The sequence below is a fragment of the Chlorella variabilis genome (genome assembly GCF_000147415.1).
Source record: "Chlorella variabilis unplaced genomic scaffold CHLNCscaffold_19, whole genome shotgun sequence".
NCBI classification, from domain to species: Eukaryota; Viridiplantae; Chlorophyta; class Trebouxiophyceae; order Chlorellales; family Chlorellaceae; genus Chlorella; species Chlorella variabilis.
Window position 1 is genome coordinate 869493 of NW_005435069.1, and position 14012 is coordinate 883504.

The following is a 14012-nucleotide window of genomic DNA, read 5'->3' on the forward strand; positions in this document are numbered from 1 at the left end:
ACCGACCAATCCGGCCAGCGGGGGGGGGGGGGGGGTTGTTCAGTGCCTGCCACCCCTCGCAGCAGCCGCACCGCGTCCGCCACCACCAGCCGCTCATCCACGGTTTGGGGGTCTGCACCCGGGTGCGTTCCGTGAGTGCTCCAAGGCATACGCGAGCATGTGGCTATGATGCGCATGTGGCTATGATGAGCAGGGGCAAGCCCTTGCTGATGCCGGCAGCACTCCCCCTGCACAAAAGAAACATCAAGCGGGTTGGCCGTCTTCGTCGGGCGACACCTGCAGCGGCGCGGAAGGCAGCAGCGGGGCGCAGCTAGCCAGCTTCGACGCTGGCACAGGCAGCCCTGCCACCGCCACCCGGCAGCCCCGCCCAACCCCTCCCAACCCCTCAGCACCCTGTCCGGCTGCCCGCTGGCGGAGCGGCAGGAGGCATTCAAGTCGCCAGGCGGCTGCCGCCGCTGCCGCCGCTGCCGCCGCTGCCTGCAAGCCCACCTGTCTGCCGCCGCCGAGGCGAATCAAGATCTGGTGCGAGGTTCTGGTTGACTGGCAGCTGCAGCAGCTCCTTATGGCTCCCGCATCAGTCCTGGCTCAGCATCTACCAAAAAGCTGCCATCCACCACGCCTGCAGCTGAGCGGGGAGCAGGCTGTTCATGCAACTACCCCCTGGGGCTGCCAGAAAAACTGTTGTTGCTGGCTTACACAGGTGTCCAGCTGCTCACAAAAACGCCGGGTTGGAAGGAACCTGCACAGGAAGCCAGCCACACCTGCCCAAAGCTCCTCACAGTCGTCAGGAGACGCATCCGAGTCATTCCACCTCCTCCTCGCTATCGCCATCACCCGCTGTCCCCGTCTGCTTCAGCTCCGGCCGCTGGACGGGCACCCCCACCGCTCCATTGGCCGCCTGATCCACACATGTGCTAGCGCAGCCGAACATTGCATCGCCCCAGCAGGACCCGCACGCTTTACGGCACTGCGGAGCAGGCAGATGGAGGTGTTGCGAGACACTTCACGCAGCCTGGCGGGGGTGCCCACCCCCTGCTCACACCTCTCCTTGCTGCGGTGCCTGTGCCTGCTCACCTTCTCGTTGCCGGCAGCTGGTGTCCACGGTGGCCGCCCCTCCCCCATGGGGGCCCCCTCACCAGCGACACGCTCCTTCGCCAAGGGCGCAGCGCAACCGGCCTTGTGGTTCTTCAGCCGGGCTAACCAGTTAGGCGGCACTGCGAGCGGCGCTAGCGCACCAACTCCTGTCAGCGCCAAGCTTTGTTCGCCACCGCAGGTGGAGGGGTTGCGGCAGGGTGGATCAGGCAGCCGCTGCACGGCAGGCGCCAGCCTGCAGGCAGGCAGGCTGGCAGGGCCTTTCCCTACCAGCACCGCGACTGAGCTTCCTCTCCAGCGGCGAGCCCGATGCCCTTTCCCCTCCCCTCCCTGGTCCTGCTGGGTGCCTGCCACTGTGTGTTACACAGCATGCAAGCAGGCAACACATCTAAACAATCTTAAGCTTCTGCGTTCAACCAGCACTTGGCTTGGGATACGGGGAGCGTGCAGGGTATTAGGGGATGGGCGCATGCAGGGTTGTAGGAGGGGGGCGGGCGCATGCAGGAGGGGGTGGCTGGTGGCTCCGCTTCATCTCCTCAGCCTCAGACCTGCAGCAGCGCAGGCCAGAGGACGTGGCAGTGACTACCCACCAGCATGCTGCCGCAGCGAATGCCGGCTTCAAAGGCAGTCTCCCTCACCTTCTCGCAGACAAACTTGGACCCCTGGCAGGTCTGGGGGGAGTTCACACAGCGGCCTGCATGCACAGAGACAGGCCCCAGTCAGACTCCTAGGTGGTACCGTAGCATTCACGTGTGCCACACGGGTGTGAACGTTTACGCCTTACCAGTGCAGCTCCCGCAGTCGCAAGAGGTCTCATCGCGAGGCCCGTTGCATTTCTTGCAGGGGGCTGCAGGCGTGCAGCAAGGGAGGGCAGGGGGCACCCCTTATCGCAATTGCTGTATGCGGTCGCTCAGCTGTGCTGGCGCTTGGCTGCCTCAACAGCAGCCTCCCTGCTGCCGGTACTTACGGCTCTTGGTGGCGCCCTGCATCAGCTTGCGACCCTTGTCGCGGGGCACGTTGAAGGGAGGGCAGAGGCACTCGAAGAACTCGCACGGGTTGTTGCAGTCCGTGCCCGTTGTCTGCAGGGGCCAGGAGGAAAGCAGTAGGCGCAGGCGCACGCCACGGTGTGCGTGTGATTGCAGGCCAGACGCAGGTGCCTGCCCTTGGCACGGCAGTAACCACTGAGCTGGGCAGAGGGCTGTGCGCCGCCTGTCCACAGGGGGCTAGGCGGCGGCAGCCTCCCTCCAGCTCACCCCGCCGCTGGCGCCCGGGCAGCGCAGCTCGGTGAACTCGCAGGAGCAAGGGTGGTCGCAGGTGGTGGCATCGCACGAGTCCTGGCAGCCTGCAGGCAGGAGCGGGGCAGGCGGGGAGAGGGCGTGCAGGGCGGCGGTCGGCAGCGGCGAGGCTGCACCACTGGCGGAGGAGGCAGCGAGGCGGGGCGGGGCGGCGGCTGCTGCGCAACTCACGCCTGGCCATGGCGGGGACCGCCAGGAGCCTGCAGAGGAGGCCAGGGGGTGGATGCTGGTAAAAGGTAAAGGTAAGCATTGCAAGCAAGGCTCCAGGGCGACTGGAGGCAGCGGCAGGAAGAAAGCGGCCCTCGGACGGCACAAGCAAAGGGCGGGCCCAGCTGGGCTCACCCGGCCACCAGGCAGAGCAGGATGGCGACGCGCATGATGCTTGGGCTGGAGGGAGTGGGAGGGCTGCAGGCAGGGGAGGGAGGCAGGAGGTCGGTAGGCGATGTGCATGGGCGTGGAAGCTGGCGGGATGCAATCGCCCGCCGGGTGAGACTGCGGGCAGATGGCCCGCATTGGATGGCAGCACAGGCTCAGGGGAAGCCCGTGGGCAGGCCTGTGGGGGTTGGGGGTTACGCTGGCCGCGGCACACGCCGCGGCCCGCGCCGCCCGCCCCGCCCGGGCACACAGCCCGGTGCCTCGGGCACAACATGACAGCTTGTGTGCACGGCCAGGAGGCCCCCCAACCCTTGCCACGCCCTTGGAGCGGGCTGGTGGATGCAGGTGTGGGAGTGGGGTGCAGCAGCAGCAGTCCAAGGCAGGGCCGTCACAACAGGTGGTGGTGGGGCTTCCCATCGCCACAACAGACTCACCTGGGACGGGAGGGAAGAGGGTAGAGCACACCAAGGAGGGTGGAGGACACAGAAGCGAGAAATGGGCTGGAGGAGGCAGGCAGCGCTCTGAAATAGTGCGTCTCCTGGTGGCCACGTGTAGATCTCTCGTAATGTACTGCATGTTGTATGCCCAGCCCTGTAAAACTCATTCTGACGCCAAGAACGACATCAGATTGCCCCTGGGTCGGCTGCAGGCAAGCCAGGACCCATGTTGGGGCAGCCAGGAGAGCGGCAGCGGCAGCGGTACGGCGCAGCGGCGGCCCGGGGATCAAGGCAGCTTCCGGCCTCTTGCAATGGCAGCAGACAGCCGCAGGAGGTGTGCCCTGCTGCTCCTCAAAGGCATGCTTACAGCCCCGAAAGGTGCATGCCTACAGAACCCCTGCATAGTGCACCATCCTACAGATCCCCTGTGCGATCGACGCGACAGCCGCTGCCAGCTGCTGTGTCGGAGTGCCACCTGGGCTCAGTCGTCCTCCCCGCCCCGCATCTCCCGCAGCCTCTGCTCCGCGCTGGCCAGGTAGCCCATCACCGAAGGCAGCTGGTCCTCCGGCACGCGCCCCCGGATGATCTGCACAGCAGCCGGCATGGGCAGCAGCGGCGCTTCAGCAGCGTGACGGGCGCTTGCAAGCGCCCCGAGAGGGCTCTGGCACGCTGCTCTGCCAGTCGGCGGGAGTGCTGGGCTGCTGCCTGCCCCTCCCAACCACCCAGGCTTGCCTCCGACGCCCACAGCCGCTCGGTCTGCTCGCACACGGCGCGCAGGTCGCGCCCCGCCATGCCACGGGTGGCGCTGGCCAGCGCCTGCAGGTCGCTGCCGCTCAGCTGCCGCGCGTACTGGCCCAGGATGGCCGCCCTGCGCCACAGCACGGTGCCAGTGTGAAGCAGGGAGGTCGCATGCATGCTTGGGTCAGCCTGGCGCTGGCTGATCGGCTGCCGCATCAGCACAGCGCCAGAAGCAGCACAAGCCACGAAGCGCCAGCGCCATGCTGTGCCTGCCGTGCTTTGCGCGCTGTGCTGCTCAGGCGCGCCCCCGCCCACCTCGACTCCTGGCTGGGGAGACCAAACGTGACGGTCGCTGCAAAGCGGCTGCGCAGCGCGGGGTCCAGATCCCTCGCCCGGTTGGTGGCGCCAATGAGCACTGCACGCAAGGAGGAAGCTCAGAGGGCACTGCCGTGGCACAGTGCCCAACTGCGTGCTCCGGCATGCTGCTCGCCATGGCATCGACGCCGGCGCAAGCGCTCGGAACCAGGAGCAGCCGGCTGGGGCCCACCCGAGCGTCGGCTGGCATCAAAGCCGTCCAGGTGGCGCAGCAGGATGCCCAGCATGCGCCGCGTGACCTCGTGCAGCCCCTGGCCGTCGCTCCTGCAAATGCGCGCGCATGTGCAATGCGGTCAGGCGGCCAACCGGCAGGAGCCTGCTACAGCTGGCTCCTTGCACGAACCTCGCAGCCAACGGCCCTGGTGTGTGCAAGGCGCAGGCAGACGTCGCTGCCAGGCAGCAGCTGCGCCCACCTGGAGGTCATGAGCGAGTCCAGCTCATCCAGGAACACAATGGCGCCTGCGGGGAAGCCCTCGCACAGCTGCAGCACCTCTGCTGGGCAGCGGCGGCAGCATGCAGATGTGGCTTGAGAGGACTGGGCTCGAGAGGACTGGGCTGGGAGGTCCCGCGCTGAGCTACCGAGCTGCTCCGGCTGTTGATCTTGGTCTATCAAAAAAAGACAGGCAGTTGTTTTTGTTTTTTTAGGCTCACCTGCCAGGTTGCGCTCGTCCTCGCCATACCACTTGCTGAGCACCTTCTCAAACTTCACATTCACCAGCGGTACGCAAGTTTGCTGAGCGATCACCCTGCAGGCACCGCAGGGCCGGCGGCGGCGGCAGCGGTCGTGCGGCCAGCGAAGGCCATGCGTGCACGCCTGCGTCAGCTGCCCTCCGGCATTCCGTGGCTACGGTTGGCAGGGGCCAGGCCTCTCCCGCCCCAGCAGGCCCCACCGTGCGCTGGTGGTCTTGCCGGTGCCTGGCGGTCCCTCGAACAGCACGGCGCGGGGGCGGTTGGAGCCGGCGGCCTGTGCCCCTCGCGCCTTTGTCCTGGCCGCAATCCTGTCGTACACCTCAGGGTTGGCCAGCGCCAGCAGCACCGTGTCCTCTATCTGGCGCTTCTGCTCCTCGTAGCCTGCAGGCGAGCAGCAGGCGTGCAGAGGCGTGACCCACGCCGCCGCCAGGCAAGACCATGCAGGGGGCCGGCCAGCGGGCCCCCACCCACCTGCCAGCACGCCCCAGTCGACATGAAGGCCCTCGGCATCGCGCACAGGCAGGAAGACCTGCAGGCAGGCAGAAAGTTTCTTGCAGGCAGGCAGCCAGTGCTTTGCACGTGACCTGCCGGGACCGGATCCCGTCTCACAACCCGTCGCTGTCACCACCCATCACTACTGCCACCGCTCACTACCGCCACGCTGAGGTTCGCCTCCTCACCTCCATTCCTTTGTCTCGCAGGCGGCTGGCAGTCCTCTCCACCTGCACCTGCTGCCTCGCCGTCAGCTGCGCCTGCTTGCCTGCCGCCTTGCCCCTGCCTGCGCCCTTGCCTGGTGCCGCTCCTGCTGTGGCGCCAGCTGAAGGGCTGGGCTGGGTGGGAGGCGACGACGCGTCGGCCCGGTCGGGAGCGAGCGCCGCCAGTGCGTCCCGGGCCTGTGCTGCCAGCTCCCGCTTGCCGCAGCTCTCCAACACCCGGATGAGGGAGGCCAGCTTGTCAGTGTTCTTGGTCCTCTTGATGCGAGTCCTCAGCTGCCGCTCCTCCAATGCCTGCACCCTGCACCAGCCAGCACGGGGGCGCATCATGGGCCCACATGAGGCACGGCGAGGTCCAGCTGCCGCCAGCGCAGCATGGGGGTTCAGATTCAGAATGGTCTGGTGATCTGCCCAGCGGCCTCACCGCTGGTAGTTCTGAACGTCCAGCTTGCTGGTGAAGGCAGGAGGGCTGCAGCATGAGTAAACCCCGCAGGCATGTCAGGTTCAGGTTGGCATGTGTCCCTTTGGCGGCGCCCTTGCCTGCCCTGCTGCCACGGCAGCGGCGGCTGCGCCCACAAACGGCAGCCTGAGGTGGTAATCGTCACCTGGGCGGCTCGGACCTGGACGCATCGCTGCCCTCGCCCATGACAGCAGCGACAGCCAGCCGCCTGCGGCTGGCCCGACGCACGCTGTCGGCCCGACGCAGCACCGCTGGCCGAGCCAGCAACGGCAGCCTGGCGATGACAGCGGCTGTCGGAGCCAGCATGGCTGTAGAACCACGTATGAATGGCACGGCTGGGGGTTCTTTAGGCTGCTGCCTGCAGGGAATGGGGGCGACGGCGGAACGTTCTCCAGCCGCGGCGGCGGCGGCACCGGCAGGGTGGCAGAGAGCCTGCTGCTCACCTCGGCTTGCACACCAGCGTCCTCTCCTGCCACTGTGTAGCGACCAGAGCCGTTTCCCAGTGCGGTTTGCTCGGTGCAACCGGTTGGAAGGCAGAAGGCGAGCGCAGGTGCCTGGGGCGTGTGCAGGGGGCTCCAGCAACGTGTGCGCAGTGCAAAATGGCAAACGCGAGTGCCTCTCGAACTCCTTCCAAATGTACTGCTGTACCGTGTCAGCGTCTCTTGCAGAACCACGGCTGAAATTCTTCTTCTTCGAGGCACCCCATTGTAGGTCGCCGTAAGCGCCCGTAATCCACCGAAAGTCCAAGCCCACCGCCGACACGCCGCCGTCACGCCGCTGCACATGCCCATGTAGGCCTGGGTGTAACCCTGCCCCCTCATTTTCTCTATGCCGTAGTATGGGTTAAATAACCATGGTTAGCATACTTGGTTATTTCACCGTTAGACAAAACAGTAACCCACCCAGAACCCCGCTAACCCGTACTATGCCATATGTATGCGTTAGAGCGGCGCGTTAGAGCGGCGCTGGCGGCATGAAATGCAGGCAGCATGTTCCAGTTTATGGTGCTAGATGCGTTTCCCATTGAAAATTGCACCCTGGGAGCTCTGTAGCATGTATGAGGATTTTTTCTACTCCCTCCAGGCTTAGAGTGACCCCGATTGGCGTGTGCGCTGTCCCCACGCCGCCGTTACTATACCGTCCCCGCCCGCGGTTACTATGCCGTATGAACCCTCTCCCAAAGCGTAGTAACCACCCTCAAAATTCTTCTATGCCATAGTAACTGATTAGTATGCTAACGTAGCATACTAACCCGTATGGTTACACCCAGGCCTATGCCCATGCCGGTTTGGGATGGAAGCGATGCAAATGACTCATATGATTGATAATTGCGACAAGTATCAATTCATGTAGCAGGCCGTGCAATAACGGCAATGAAATGTAAAGTGTAAACATGAATAACAACGACGAAGACGGTTCAGTCTGTCTTGGCAGGCCTGTCGAGCGACGTCGCCGCCTGCTCGTCGCCGCCGCTGCCTGGGCGCCCGGCGCCCCGCAGCTGCTGCACAGCCGTGTCCAGGGCCCACCCCAGGTCTTCCAGGTTGAGCACCAGGTTCACCTGCGCTCCCGCGCACACATGCGACATCAGTAAGCACCAGCAGTTCCGTCAGCGAGCTACCTCCAGCCAGCCGGCAGCGGGGCCAGCAGCGCGTGCGAAAGCAGGCGGCCAACGTGCCGGCCCGGCGCCCCACCCCGGCCCCACCTGCTTTCGGAAGAAGAACATCTTGCAGTACGCTTTCTTCCTGGGGCACCGCCCCTCCTCCAGCACCATCAGCCTGTCCGACCTGCACCGGAAGCGGCGGCGACGGGGGCTGCTTCGGCGCGCTCGACTCGCGTTCGCTCCCTCACGCCTAACCCTGGCACCAAGCAGGCGCCGCAGCGCGCGCGCCTGGCCATGCAGCCAGGCCCAAACCATCCCGCCGCTGCCGCTGCCGTGGGGCCCATGCGGGCTGCAGGTCGGCGTGCGCCACAGGGCCACCACTCACGGCGAGAGCTCTTGGAAGAACTCATCCTGCCGCACATTCTCCAGCTTGAGCCGCTCCAGGGCGCCGTCTGTGTTGTTCAGCGGCACGAAGGAGATGTTCAGGAAGCTGAAGTCGTCCACCTGCAGGCCCGGCAGTGGCGGGGAGGCGGGCGAGGGCGCTCGCAGCGTGGCGGGACCGGGGCCGGGGACGGCACGCAGGCGCACAGGCCGGGCGGGGCCGCGGCGGCGGCGGGCGGTGGCGGCGTGCCACAGCCCACGCCGCAGCCCAGCCACGAGCAGCCCGCCCGCCGCCGCTCACCATGAACTGGGCCCACGCCTGCGCGCCGTGGTTGTCGCGGTCGGGCATCACGTGAATGAAGACCGCCCCCGGGGGCATGAGCGGCACCAGGCCCAGCGCGGCGCCGTGCATGAGCAGCACGATGCTGGCCCAAGACATGCGCTGCAGCTGCTCCCGGAACGACAGGTCCTGCCGCAAAGGACGAGCGGGGCAGGCAGGGGGGCGGGTAAGGGGTCAGGTAGCGGGGAGGCGAGTGGGGGGCGGCCTGCGCTGCAGCCGCCGCCGGCGCCTGGCTGGGCAGCGGCTGCCCAGCCCCTCCTCCCAGCCCCAGCCTCTTCTTACCTCAAAGTACGCCAGCTGCACCTCATCCGCGGGGAACCTCTGCCGCACCAGCTGCATCACGGAGCGGATGTTGAGGATGTGGCGCCCTGCACCAACAACAACAGCCGGCAGCAGGCGTCCGCTGATCAGGGAGGCAGGCCCACACCCGCACCACCACTCCACCTAACCACCCACACATCCCGCTCCACCCCTCCACACTCGCACTCGCACACCATACCACACCACACCACACCACACCACCAGCACCAACAACCCCAGGCGTGTCGGCTGCCAGGCGCAACACACAGATACCCACAGACACAGGGCGCTTTTGCGGCACAGCCACGCACCCGACTCGTACGTGCGGTCGATGACCAGGATGCGCAGCGGGTGCAGGGAGGCGGGCTGCTCCAGCGGTACGCCGTAGCAGGCGGCCATGCGGTCGCGGTACCGCTGCAGGCCGGCGGCCGGGATGGGGCTGCGGTCCTGCCGGGTCACGCTGGCCCTGCGCATGCGAGGCAGGTGGCGGCAGGCGAGGTGTTTGTGTGTGGGGAGGGGTTCTGAGCAGGTGGTGGGGAATGGGGGGGGCCGAGAGGCATGGCTGCAGCGGGCACCGAGAGGCCGGGCTGGCTGTTCGCGCGCGCCCAGGCCAGGCGCCGGCAGCCTGGTGTCCTTTCCGGCGGCGGGCGGCGGGCGAGGGGCGCTCACCTGCAGCCCATGGCTCTGCAGGCTGGCCCGATGCCCGCCCAGGCCTCGCGCAGCAGAATGACCTGCAACGCAGCGGGCGCAGCGTGGGGCGCTGGGAAGCCGCCAGGCGCCCGCCGCCTGGCGGGACGGGGCCTGGCCCGCCGAGGCGCCGCCCACCGGCCGCCGACCGCGGGCCGCCGCGGCGCCACCTCTGCTGCTGCTGCTGCACGCCGCACCTTGCCCCACAGGCTGTGGTGCTTTGTGAGCAGCGCGGGGCGGGCGGTGATGCACTGGGCGATGGTGGCGTTGGCGGGGCGCGCCAGCAGGACCTTGGGCTGCCCCGGCTTGGACAGCACGGCGCCGTTGAGGCCCAGTATCAGCAGGTCCTGCGCCGGGTCGGCGCGCTGCTCGTAGCGGCACAGCCCCAGCGCCTGGCACAGCGTGTTGTGCATGGTGATGAGCTGGAGGCAGACGGGACGGGGAGGGGAGGAGGCACGGCGCGGCGGGGCCGCACGTGGCGCAGGGTGGGCAGGCGGGGCCGGGGAGGCCGCGCACACGTTGGCGGCACTCGGCTGCTGCTGCGCTGCCACAGGCGCCGCGTGCGGCTGGCGCCCCGGCCGCACGCCAACACAGCTACCACACACACACACAAGCTCACTGTACCGCCGCACCGCACCTCCTCAGCCATGTGGTGGTAGAAGTTTGCCGCCGGGTTGCTGAACGTCCACAGCCAGGTGCGGGGCAGGGCCGCGGCCTGCAGGAGGCAAAGGCACGGGCAGGGCTGCTGCTCGGGCCGCAGCCCGGCGTGCAGCTGTGCCTGCGTGCCAACAGCAGCCTCTGCACCGCTGGGCACATGGGTCGCCCACCTGGCGCTGCATGGGGGGCAGGCCGGCTGGCGGCGGCAGCGGCCCTGCACCGTTTGCTCACCGTTGAGAAGTCCCAGCCCAAGGAGGAGGCGTTGGAGCGGAGCAGCAGCTTGGGCTGGAACTCCTTGCGCCCCTGGTTGTAGCACACATCCGCCAGGGGGGGCAGCTGGGCAGAGGCGCCTGCGCGGCAGGCGGGGCAGCAGCAGCCGGCCCCGCCCATGAGGGGCAGCCGCGGCGGCGGCGGCACCGGGCGCAGCGTGGCAGCGCAGGCGCAGCATGCCGGCTCGCAGGCGCCGGTCGCCCCTGGGGCTGCGTGCAGCTGCGGCTCACCGCCTCTGGCGACATAGAACACCTCCCCGTTGTGCAGCAGCAGGTTGGTGTAGCGGCACACCCGCAGGTACACCTCGTCGCCGGTGCACTGCACCAGGGCCGAGGGAGGGGTGCACCGTGTGAGCAGACGGGCGGCAGCCGCCCCCGCCCAGCGGCGCCACAGCTGCAGGGCAGCGGCCCGCAGCTCACGTTGTGGCTGCTCAGTGGCAGCGTGTCGGCCGACAGCTGCTCCACGGGCTGGAAGGGCAGCGTGAACGCCTCCCACTCGGCTGGCTCGGCGGCGGCGGCGGCCCCGCCGGCGAGGTAGCAGTCGGGCGCCTGGGCGGGCGGCAGTGGGTCCCCCCGACCCGCGTTCCTGCGCTGCTGCGCAATCAGCAGCAAGGAAAGAGGCAGCACGACGGCCAGGGCCGCTGACACAACGCCCCTGCTAAACACCATGTGGGATGTGCGGGCCCCACACGCCCGATCATTGCACCATGGCTGCCCGAAAGACGCTTCTAGACGGTGCGATGCGTTGCGAGGGGTATCATGGCTGGGCTTTTGAGGCCCACTGCTGACCTGGCGAAGTGGCGGTAAGAGAGTGAATACATTGAGCACATTACATTTGTAAACTCAGCAACCCATATTATGCGCCCATGTCGTCGTATCGTGCACCACAGCTGTCCCCGCATACATGACGCCATGTCCACATCTGCCTCCTGTGGCCTGCAGCTAGCCGGTGGCTGGCACGTCTGCAGCAGAAGAAGTTGGAAGCGCCATGACTCAATGCAGGCCTTCATCTCGACAGCCGCCGCGCGCCACTCGCCGGCCACCGCCCCAGCCCCACTCACTGTAGCCAACAATGTAGCCAGGTGCCCTGACGCCCTTCGGGCGAGGCTTGGTGCGGTAGATGGCGCATCCCTTGGCGCTCACGCCAAAACGTACACAGCCCGTGATTGTGCGGCACATCTTGCAGCAGGCGGCGTAGGTGGTGACGCCAGAGAGTGTGAGGGCGGGGCGCCCAACAAAGCGGCGGTTGCGCAACGGCTTGGTGCACGCCCGCTTGAGGCACTTGGGCTGCCTGCGACCTGCGGGGTGGAACGATGCAAGGGTGCTGGCATCGGCAATTACTCACGCAAGCACTTGAGCACATAACAGCCCGCTGCCAGTCCAGCTCACCGGCGGCAGAGGCGCTTGCAGCGGCAGAAGCGACATAATCTAGGGGGCAGCTCTGGCACCACACCGAGCTCTCGCAACTGGTGGTAGGCTTGTCCACAATGCGCTCACCCTCCAAGCAATAATCTGCACGCACAGAAGAGCAGATCAGTGGACGAGACCCCCCCGGGTGCCCTTGCCCCAGCCCTCCACACGGCACCACCCCCCGGCGGAGGGGCAGGCAGGGGTAAAGTACTCATCCCATGGCTATGGGACGAGTACCCATGGGTTCACCTTCCCATCTCACCTTGCAAGTATCGAGGGTAATTGGCTTTGACGCATTGCTCCCGCGGCTCTCCACACTTGGACTCGTCAAACACCGACCGCGCACAGAGCTCTGCATGCACAGCAGTTCATATGTTACCTGGGACCCCCAGGCTGCGATGCATGCGGACGGAACACAGCAGCACCAGCAACGGTACACGTTGTTGAGGGCTCCGTGGGGCACTGCCAAGCTAGCAACAGCCTAGAAGCGTGGTGAAACTCCATGCCCTGCGCTCTGCTCACCACACAGCGCCGCTCGGGCAACCCACGGAGCGGCATCCAGCGCCACAAGCGTCTCCCCCGGCTGGCAGGTATTTGTGTCGTCGCTGGAGAGCAATGGTGGCAGGGGCAGGCGCTCTGGTGCGCAGCACGGGTGCCGGTCGAGCGCGGCAGGCAGCATGCGTTCAGTGCGCGGCAACAGTCCCGCCACAGGTGTCCCCGGCAACCCCGACCAGCACCCGCACCCCTTCATGCGGCCCACCACACGCACAAGCGGTAAGTGCAGCGATTGCAGGCCTTGCGCCCCGGAAAGGCGCACAGGACCTTGCCGGGGACATCCTCGATTTCGCAGGGCGAGCCAAAATAGCGATCCTCGCTTGCGGGGCGGCCCGGCCCTGACGACACGGGCCCCGTCAGCGCGGTCCAGCCGCGGGGGCAGGCGCCGTTGCAGTAGGGCGTGTCCCCAAACCACTTGAACGTCGCATCCTTCAGGAAGTCGCGGGGGGCCACGGCGGCATCTGGGCAGGCCGCGCAGGTGACGGTGTAGTAGTACTGTCCACTCTCTTGTAGGTAGCGCTGCCTGTCCACTCTTAGCACAGACCATGAGACGGGGGAGCGGGTGCCATTCGGTTGCGCGGCGTACTTGCCACAGAGGGTCCAGGCGTCTGCTCCCTACGGAGCAAGCGGCGGGGTGGGGTGGGGTGGGGGTGGGGTGGGGGTTGGGCAGGGGTGGCTGTGGAGGGGGCAGGGCTAGTTGCTCTTGCTGAACCAGGCTGCAATTGTCCCTCCCACCAAAGCAAGCAAAATAGAAGGTTAGAATGCAGCCCAGCGCCAGTAACGGATGGGGCACGCTGGGCACCCTTGGCCGGCGCACGCCGCTCCCGCCTCCACATGCTCACCGCTTGTCGAAACGCGGGGGTGTTGAGTAGTACAGCGCGTCTGTGATCCTAAGGCAATTCAATTCGTCGGCCCATTGTCTCATTTCGGTGGTGAAGGGGAACGGGTTAGGCTGTGGCCTCCAGGCGGCCGCGGTGGGGAGCGCCGCCGCCGCCGCCAGCAGCAGGGCGAGGGCGGGGAGCGGCGGCATGTGTTGCCCGCTGATGTGGCACCTCCCCCGATTCGTCTGGCTCATCAGGCACGCTCTCTCCCGCGATCCCTCCCTTTCCTTCGCCTTTCAGAGTCTCTAAGGCTTCTATTTCTCCCCTCCCGCACCCCGCAGCTGCCGCAAATTTAAAATTATGAACCAACCTGTCATCCTTTATGCCTTAGAACGGCGCCAAAACGGCGCCAAGAATGTGTTTCTCACTAAGTCAGATGTAGAGGGCATCATCCGGATCAAGCAGGGCGACCAGCAGGCGCCCTCAGGCCGGCGGCGGCGGGGTGCGGGAGGGGGGGCGGCAGTGCAGGGCGGCGCCAAGAACTACAGCAAGAAGGTGCTGCAGTTCTTCCAGGTGCTGAAGGGCGCTGGCGGTCAGGACATCCTGTGCCGCTGCGTCAAGCGCAGCGGAGAGTGGCGGTGGTGCCCCGTGGTGCCGCTCGAGGAGCTGCCCCGAGTGATCAAGGAGCACCACGAGCGGGCGACTGGCTTCAGCGGTGTGGAGAAGCTGTACACACATGTGAGTGATACAAGGGGTGCAATGATGCCGCCAGACCAACTGGAGAGTGCTCTGCATCAGGCAGCAACCGGATGCATCG

The 14012-nt window shown here is 66.8% G+C and overlaps 3 protein-coding genes across 3 annotated transcripts; all 3 read right to left on the reverse strand.

Annotated features, from left to right (window-relative positions):
- Positions 1–560: 560 nt before the first annotated feature.
- On the reverse strand, positions 561–2764 carry CHLNCDRAFT_137469 (hypothetical protein; the record flags this gene model as incomplete). The annotated part of the gene is made up of 9 exons (XM_005845158.1): positions 561–619; positions 835–898; positions 1075–1149; positions 1731–1786; positions 1877–1939; positions 2060–2171; positions 2346–2434; positions 2559–2587; positions 2730–2764. 9 exons carry the CDS (start codon positions 2762–2764, stop codon positions 561–563), a joined length of 582 nt encoding a protein of 193 aa, XP_005845220.1.
- Positions 2765–3742: 978 nt separating this feature from the next.
- CHLNCDRAFT_26132 (hypothetical protein) lies at positions 3743–5384 on the reverse strand (the record flags this gene model as incomplete). Its single annotated transcript, XM_005845159.1, has 6 exons — positions 3743–4067; positions 4253–4352; positions 4485–4576; positions 4726–4804; positions 4964–5058; positions 5203–5384. Coding segments are annotated over 6 exons (873 nt in total), but the record flags the coding sequence as incomplete, so codon positions are not given.
- Positions 5385–7592: 2208 nt separating this feature from the next.
- Positions 7593–13404, reverse strand: CHLNCDRAFT_54100 (hypothetical protein; the record flags this gene model as incomplete). The annotated part of the gene is made up of 21 exons (XM_005845160.1): positions 7593–7733; positions 7878–7959; positions 8161–8279; positions 8458–8625; positions 8779–8864; positions 9108–9262; positions 9466–9527; positions 9681–9905; positions 10121–10198; positions 10311–10316; positions 10372–10490; positions 10641–10728; positions 10830–11003; positions 11192–11371; positions 11553–11707; positions 11799–11921; positions 12082–12171; positions 12342–12424; positions 12580–12904; positions 12961–12989; positions 13217–13404. 21 exons carry the CDS (start codon positions 13402–13404, stop codon positions 7593–7595), a joined length of 2676 nt encoding a protein of 891 aa, XP_005845222.1.
- Between the last annotated feature and the right edge of the window lie 608 nt (positions 13405–14012).